We start from the raw sequence: 9,042 nt of genomic DNA on the forward strand, positions 1-9,042 counted from the left end.
GACGATGCAGGAAATGTTCCAACAATTTTGGTCCAACTGTCTTGCCTATCTCAGGTGACTTTAAAGAACCATATCTTCAATTTTTTTTTTAACATTTTAAGTACATATTTTATACTCAGTCAAAATAATTTTATCTTTGCACTGACCTGTTGTGAAGATATTACCGGTTCTTTTTGCTGTCGGTACATGTACACTGCTGGTGAGGCTAGCTGCTAGTATCTCTGATGGAGAGTATTATAAATCGAGTATAGAAGAAACAAAAAAAGTTGCCAGTGTTGCAATGAATTTAATTCTTGTAATGCTTCTGTGGAATAAAAAAATGTTATTTTTTTCCTTAATAATAAAGAATTTTTTAAAATTAATTTTGGTAAGCAAAATAATATTTGTATTTGTGTACCAAACAGATATTGGTCTTTATATTGTGAAACCATCTTGAAACATCATAGATTATTTTAAAGGACAATTTTCAACATAGGAAGAGCACTTAGATGTGTTATTAAGAAACCAAAGGTTTTATTTGATAACGTGCTGAGTGACATTAAAACTGTGTGATAATGGTCATGTGAAGATTTTTCTGTGTTCTTTCCAAGAAAGCATTAGTAACCAATGCAAGATTTTCATGGGTCAGGCAAGAGCTGAAGGTCCAGGCTTTAGTGCTCTGTCTGGTCATCCACTGGAGAATAAAATCTGACATGCTGCTGTTACTAACATAAAGCTAGATTTCTGAAAATAGAATAGAAATTGCATTGTGTAAGTAATGAATCTCTGTCTGGGAATCCTGCAGTCAGACTGACTGAAAAAGTCTTTTATGTAAGAGGTGATGATCTCAGCACTCAAAATAAATTTTGATCTTATTTTTTTTGCAGATTGGGTTTCATAGTCTCCAGCTAGATATCTGTCAGTCTTGTTGAAGGCAACCAATAAGTGGTCACAGCTTTTTTTTTTCCCAGTTATTTATTCACCAAGGTTCTTCTGCAGCTCCATTTTTTTTCCAGCTAGATAGACCATCCTCTATTCTACTTTTACACCTCCATGGATTTTGTGCAGGTTTTTTTTAATTCTTCTTGCACCCAGTGTTACTTATAGCTTGAGATTAATTCCCTAATCCATCCTGTTTTAAGGGTGTCTATCTCTTAGATTATTCTTCTTAACGGTCTGTTTTGCTTGTTTACTTTGGCTTTCAGTGTTGACAAAGTCAGGTGTTAATAGGCTCACCCTTTACGTAGAGTAGACCAAATGGTCCAGCTCTGAACTGCAGAAACTGTAGTGAGCTTCTGTATGTCTTCTAGCTAGGTGGGTAAGGGGTTAATCAGCTTGAAAATACAGCATTATAGATTTATTCTGTGTGATAGCTAACTCATTGAGTATGGATTGCTGGGGAATGGATTGTTGGAACATTGGATCTCTGAATTCCCAATTATATTTTAACCCCATTAATGGTTTGTGGGAAAGTATTAAATATTTAACAAGAGGCTTATTGACTTGATGTTTGATGCTGTTCTTTTTTGCTTGTTCTTCTGTGCTGCTTTTCCTTTAGTCAGAGGAGATGAGTTTCTTTCTTATCAGAGAAGTACTATGAGATTTCTTTCACATCTGATAAGGCTGAGTGTAGCTACCTCAGTTTTAGGTCCAATATCTGGGAAGGCTGACAAATTTCTGTTTCTGTTCCATTTGTCAGGACTGGCCCTAACAAGTTGCTCTTGGCTTCAAATTTTAGTTGTCATAAACAATTCCGATTCCCTTGTTGACTTCTCCAGCCTCTTAGTAGAATTTTCCTATGCGTGTCTCTTTGGTATGATAGCTTGCAACAGGGATCATGTAAAGAGTTATTATTTTTACTACAAGCTAAGTTTCTCTCCTTGGATCCAAATAGCCTTCCTTTTCTTTGTATGATTTGTGAAGGACGAGGCTAGTAGGCCTACTAGGATATCTTTCCACTACAGCTTAGGCTGTTCCTTTTATTTTTCCTTCACCCACACCCTCCAAGGAAGCTCTGAGGATGGGAAAAGGTATAGTAAAGAATCATCCGGTGGCACTTAATATGGTATTTTTTTTGCTAGTTGTAGTTTGCTTCACATATTATAATTGAGAAACCCATTACCATTCTCAACTGGTTGCTCCAAGACACAGGCAGACAACTGTTAGGTATGAAACTGCTCCCCTGTGTAAAACATTTAGTAATAATGACATTCAGAGGCTGAATGAGATGAGTGTGTTGGCAACGTGAAGGACACACGGTGCACTTGGTTCACCTCCTTGGATTGTGTCTTCATTTCTTCAGCTTTTGAATGTTATTTGATAAATTAAGACCTCCAGATGTCCCACGACTAGCACGTTACAGAAGGTGGAGATGTATAGAAAATGTGTGTCAACGTGTATTGCAGTCTGCAGGGAATCCTTGAAGGGTGCTGCACTGAAGAACAGTATAAGGCATACTTTGGCCATCTGGGTTTCTCAATCAAGTTACCGTTACTGTTTTTCTAACCATTTTCTAAATGTCTTGTGTCCTTCTAGTTGTGGTTCTCCAATTCAAGTTTCAGAGGTGAAACTGCTCTCTTTTTCATCGGGCCAGTTAACAGTGTTCCTGCCAGCAGAGGTGAAATCTATAGGGACAGAAACAGATCGTGTGCTGCCTTTGCAAGAACTGGCCATGAGGACCCTCTATAACACCTACTACAGGTTTTTAAAAGGTATGAAATTTCTGCATTCTTCAGATTACAGAAAGAGTGAAAGTGCTTTTCTGGCAGTGATAAGAACATTTCAAAATAGCTCTTCAAAGAGCTGGGCAAGGATTAATATTTTAAAAGATTTATTTAATCAAATTATGCTTGAAATGCTGTATTAGAACAAAAATGTCCAATATCAAAAAATGGAGATCCAAATATTACTTCTGAGGTCTAATGGTGCTTACAAATTATTTCTTTCTTGAGGACTGTATAAGGAAGGATGCTTTTTGCAGGAGAAACTCTTTAGTGGAAGTAGGAGATGGGAAATACAGTTCCTGAGGCAAGATTAGATGCATCAGCCAACAGTGCAACTTCTTGCCAGGCAGCAGACTCCTAAACTGGCAGACTTGTTATACAAAAGAAATGCTAGCAGCCCTTGGCCATTTCAGTACAGCGTGACAGCTGAGCTGTTTTAGTTCTGCCCCAATTCAGACTCTTTGCTGTAAAGTGGCCCTTGGCTCATCTGGTTATGCATCACGCAGTCACATGAGTTAGCACTATCTGATGATAACCTGCAGATTCAGATTTTGTCAGATTTAGATGTGACTCTCCCCTATTCAAGGCATTTTGGGAGTTTGTCAGCTTTAGAGGTGAAAGTAGAAAGCAGAAGGGTGGAGAGTTGCAATGGGAAGATTGGAGGGATATGGTAAGGGGTCACTTTTACCATGGCCACTGGAGGAAATCCTAACTGCTGAATTACTGCTTTGCCAGGAAAAGCGTACAAGGAGGTCTGCAGCAAATACACTGAAGGAAAAAAGCTTCATGTAGAGGGGTGGGATAAACATACCAGTCTGTGTGCATAGGAAACAGCACTGCTTTCTGGAGAATGTATTTACTGATGTAGAGGACACAATAAGTTCTGGATTATGGCTGTGAATGTGGTTCCTGAAGATGCTGGTGAAGTTTGGTTTGGGAATAGCAAGATAGCATTGCAAAATCAGTTTAAGAAATGGTTTGCAGGTGGTTTATACAAGGCTGTGAGGTTTACATCTGGTTGCAGCCAAGCTGCAGAACTTGAAAAAGACAGTGAAATGTTTTTTTTACCTATCTTGTCTACTTCTAGTTTGCTACAATAGTCTTTTTGTATATTTACATATACCCTCACACATATATATATTCTTATTCTGAGTGACTTTAATAAAGACTACATGCATTGCCACTGGTGACACCCACATTTCTGTGAGGCAGGAGTAACACAGTTCAGGCAGGTGTACGATAATGGTGTGCTGGGGAAGCAGGTGGCACGTGATTAAAGTAGCAGATTTCGTGTCTCACTGATTGCCTAAATTTGCAGTTTCAAGGGTGCTGTTAAGTACTAGGCTGCTGCTAGGTAAGTATGACAGAAGTGACTGGACTACTTTTCCTCAGTCTTTGCTTGGCTACACAATGTGACCTTTTCTTTCTGACGCAAATGTGCTATTCGTCACGCTTATCGTCTAGATTGAGGCTGTTGTGGTACATTGTGTATGGGTTAAACCTTACAGCATTTGAAAGCTGAAACTAGTGTGATATCGCAAAACTGATTTATCAGGTACTGCATTTTGTCTTGATTACTCAGCAACTAAACTCATTCACCTGTCTTGGCTGTCTGTCAGTTTCTGGATGGAGATTAGCATGTTGGGTTTAATTTGTAAAACACTACATGGCTTGGGCCAAGCTTGAGAAAAAGATTGTTCTTTTCCATGGAATGACCCTGGAGTCCCTTATGGTGAAAATAATGGCATCTTGTAAACTGTGGGGGCACACTTAAGAGATGATGAACGTATTGATCTTTTTAGAGTGGTCTCTTTGGTTGGACCCTTGAGAATTATGCTGGGCTGGATTGTATTTCAAGTAATTCTAAATATTTCAGATCCCTGTTTGCTGATGGTGGAGTCTGGGCTTTTTAGTGAGCTTAGCTATCCTGCTGGATTCGTTGCTGAAATATTTTAGTAAAATACTACTGATGTCCTTTTCAGAATTTTGTGTTGTTATTAATTACCAAATAGCTGTCTAGATAATCTTTGTGTCTAAAAATGTTTTATGATATATTACTGTTTTTTATTGTTTGCTTGAGTTATAATATCGGGTATTTGCTTGAACTATAATGTATGGGTATTTGAGCCCCATTAATCTTATGGCCACAGATGCTAAACTTACATATTTAAGTTTTTGAGTTTATACATGGAAAGCACCATGTGCTTCACCCTAATTGGGATAATTTGTGTTACCTTGTTCTTTTGACAAAGTCTTAAGAATGTGAGACAGCTGATTTTCTGAATTGTTCCTGGATCATGCTTGTTGTGTTTTATCATGCAATTGTTTTGTTACAAGCCTCTTTTGTTTCTTTTCTTCTCCAGAGTTGAACTTTCTGACTCCAATCTCACTACCCAAAAGCCTCTTGGAATTGCTGCACTGTCCCTTGGGACACTGCCACCGCTGCAGCCAGCCTATGTTTACCATTGTCTACCCAAAGCTCTTGCCCTTGAGAGAAACTCCAATGGCAGGATTGCATCAAGGGTAATTATACAGGCGATTACACTGGGGTTTCATTGAGGAAGAAAAACACCTTATGGAACAAAGCATATTCTTAAGAATTTTTTTTAACTTAGCAGCATTTCAGATCTAAAGCACCTTTCCTATGATTGCATGCAAAAGTGGACAAAGCTTTTATTTACAAGAAAACCAGCATAGTGCTGTCAGACAGTGGGGCTCCCACCCTTGCCTCTTTCAGGCTGCTGTAAGATAGGGAAGGGTTTTGATATGATGGAATTGACTGGTTTGCGGTGATGCAGCATGTACACGGCACTTCTGTGCCTTGGGAATGAAATACTGCCTAACACCAATACTGCCCCCGATGATCTCAACCCTGACTTCAGGAGAATGCCACCACCAAATAAAAGTGCAGTAGGATTAAAGGCAGAGAAAAGCTCTAAAGCCAGAGCTTAATTAAAATGTCCTGCAGTGATACTCTTGTTTTTTCTTTCCACACTAATTAACTTGAGATACGCTATGGAAACATTCTTGCATTGTAACATACGTTTTGTAGCAATACATCTTTTAAAAAATATTTCAGTTATTATGGTTGTAGCAGTTGTGAATCCCGCAGACACATTTACAAGTCAAGTAGACAAGCCTGCACAGAGTTCTTGACTTGCTGGACAGTGCAGGGACTCAAAACTGGGATATGGTTCAGGGAATATTGCCTTCATATAGATAAAGATTTAAAATACCTTTAAGATGAGCACCAATTGTTTGCAGTGATTCCTTCCCTAACCCATATTAGTCTGAGCTGATACTGTAGCCTACAATGAGCCATGATATCAATGAATCCACTTGCTGCAATGGAAGACTATAATCAGAGACACTTCAACTGCTTCTACTTGAACAGAACTACAGTACTATTTGAAACGTAATAAAGAAGTTTTAAAGAAATGTCACTTGGAGTTAAGCAAATGTGATGCTCAGGTTCTTTTCAGGCAATTCATGTCAAGCCATTAGTTACAAAGCATCTTCTTAAAGGTGGGGAGCAGAAACCAAAGGTGCTTTAAAAAGGAATGTTTCTGAAATTACTTGTTGGGATATATAATGTAGAAGATTGCCACTTAGTTCTTGTCTTGCTGAAATCAATTGATTTGATAGTTATCGTCCATAAAAAAAATAAACTGCTTTTCAATAGGAAGATCTTTAGGAAACAAGAAGAGACTAATTGGTGATTCAGGTTGATGGTACCTGTTTTCCACAGATGTATCGCAGGTTATTTTGCTGTGAGTTTGTGGCATAATAGATATGATTTGTAAGCAATTCAACTTGATGAAATGAAAACAACTTAGGTATGCCAAATCTGGACAGCAGCCAGAAGGCTGCATAAGTGCTATTTTGGAAAAATCTTTCTTAGAAAGATCTGATTGCAGAGATTGCGTACTTCAACTTGCCATTCTGTTACACTTCAGTTGCAAGTTGAAAATTCAATGGATTTCATGTTGAATAAAATAAATTGCTTATATATTGGACTCCTTATAGTCAGGGTGTCGTAAGAAGTTATAATCATGCTATAAAGAATTTATTTCAAGCATTGAGCTCCATTAGAACAGTACCATTTTGTAAGAAAGTGATGGAAACTTACTTGCTGGTCACTAAATCCTTGTATTATCTGAAATAATCCAACAATGGGAGAGTTTGAACTATAGTAGAGAGTTCTACCTTCTACTTAATTGCTAAGCATGGTTTATTGTAGAACTTAAAAGTTATGAGATGACATACCAGTAGACACCTTTAGAATTATTAAAGTTACGACTCAACAAAAATATCCTTTAAGGCTATTTTGGAAAAAGACTATATTAACACTCCAAAATATATTAATTGAAAATATTTATTTCTGCATGGCTTTCACTTGTTTAAAAAATGGTTCTCATGCCCTCCCTTAGACAAGAATGTACTGTGTTCTGCAAAGCCAGAGTGAATACAGTAGCTGACATGTGATGCAAATCCACAGAAAATAAGATCTAAGCAGGGTAGCCTCTCATCCTTATCTCTGTAGCTTGTGCACTTGACATGGTAAGATTATGTGGAATTGTAGAGGTGTGATAGCTGGTTTAGAAAGCCGTGAAGAACAGGGTTTCTGTTCCAAAGAGCTTACAGTGACCATGGAAACACACAGGGTAAGGATCCTGAATGTTTGAACAGCACTGATTAGCACATACCACACCCATGGCCAGTAACTTCTGTCTGTATTTCTGTCTCACATTCTGTATCCTCTTATAGGAACGGATAGTTAAGTGTTGAACTGGATTTCTGTATCTGAAAAAGCATGACATGAGCACTGGGCAAAGTGTGATTTCTGGGTTAGTAAAAAACAGATCTGGAGTTTTTAAAAGCAGATATCTAGGTCCCTGTCAGGAGGGTCACAGTGAGCACAGTGAGGGTTAGTATCACGCTTTCATGTTGCAGCCCCTGCTGCAGTACCTGGCACAGTGTGACAGCTCTGCCTGTCCATCGTCCTTTCTGAAGATCTGGGCCCAGTTTAGTCACTCGGTTGAACCAAAGGAGGACACTGGACTTCAGTTATTTCATGACTACAAGCCATAATTTAAGAAACACACGAGCAAAGCTGAAGCACAGAATTGCCGAGCTATTTTCCTTTGAGCTGTTAAACCTACTGGCTGTAACACTCAGCCACACCCTCCACAGAAAGAAAAACCACATACTGCTGCTTTAAACTGAATACATAAGAAACCAGGAAGGTTTTTGAGAACTCCCGCAGTGTTTCTCTGCCTTTGCATCAGGCACTCATATAGAGCAAATGAACTTTCTTTTTCCTGAAGTGTTGAGATTGGCTAATCCTGTATTTTACAAACCAGCATATTGTCTGCTGTGGAATGGGGCCAGGAGCTTTAATCTTTACTGACAACTGTTCCCCCTCCCCTCTTTTTTTTTTTTTCCTAGGAGGACAACTGTTAGTTTTGTGGCATACTGCTGCTCCACCCAATGTCTGCAGACTTTTGACCTACTGAGTTGATAAACATTTAAAATGACTCAGGAGTGCTGCCAGTCTAAAGTCGCATTAGACGTCGTATCTCACTGGTACTGGAATACTGTGTGTGTGCGCGTGCCAAAGCAGCAGAAGTGCCCAGTCGGGAACAGTAAGAGGCACTTAAGTCCTGCTCTATCAAATTTGGAAGAACTGCAGAAACTTTTCGGAAGTGTTAATACCAGCTTTTAAAAGTATTAACTTCTCTCTCCTCCAAGACAACATACAAACCAAACAAATTCACAAGCTCTGACTTCAGGATTTCCAGTATTTCTTAAATGTGGCTCTCTTCAGGTTGACCCATTGCATCATTTGAGGCAGTTTTCATTCCTCTAAAGGGAAAAAAAAAAGGTCCTGTTATGACAAGCCAGTTTTCACTTGATCACCCCCTCATCCTCATAACTCCTACAGCTGGATTTGGGTGTATGGTTCTAAGCCTAGAGAAGCCTTTGAAGGATCCCAGTGACTTGCCCATAGAATTTAGCTTTTTCTTCTTCCTGTCGTAAAACTTTGCTCAGAAGAGTTATTCCAGTTGTATACCAAGTCTTTGACAGTCAACTGTGCTTTTTAAATCAATGTATTAAAAGGTGATCTTTCTCTCTGGTATCATTAGAAGCCACGGTGGTTTAATTGGTGTAACTAGGATATGTCTGGAGACTAAAGATCCTGTTTCAGTCAGGAAAGCCGGTCCTGATCTCTACCCCAAATGGTCTTGTTCCAGCATGTTTGAGGGTGTGTTTTCTTTATTTTCATCACTCCAGTTCTTTATTGTTTAAAACACTTTCCCTTTTGCTTCTTTGAGTTCTT

General features: G+C 38.8%; 1 protein-coding gene across 1 annotated transcript in view; it reads left to right on the forward strand.

Moving 5' to 3' along the window:
• LRRC28 (leucine rich repeat containing 28) overlaps positions 1–8,540 on the forward strand; it is a 47,516-nt gene extending 38,976 nt beyond the window's left edge. The window contains exons 7-9 of the mRNA XM_010078538.1: positions 2,515–2,690; positions 5,066–5,225; positions 8,151–8,540. Of these exons, the coding sequence (XP_010076840.1) occupies positions 2,515–2,690; positions 5,066–5,225; positions 8,151–8,223 (409 nt within the window). The 3' untranslated portion in view covers positions 8,224–8,540. The remainder of the gene's footprint in view (positions 1–2,514; positions 2,691–5,065; positions 5,226–8,150) is intronic.
• The last annotated feature ends 502 nt before the right edge of the window (positions 8,541–9,042 follow it).

Source organism: Pterocles gutturalis, unplaced genomic scaffold, assembly GCF_000699245.1.
Source record: "Pterocles gutturalis isolate BGI_N339 unplaced genomic scaffold, ASM69924v1 scaffold5728, whole genome shotgun sequence".
Classification (NCBI taxonomy): Eukaryota; Metazoa; Chordata; class Aves; order Pterocliformes; family Pteroclidae; genus Pterocles; species Pterocles gutturalis.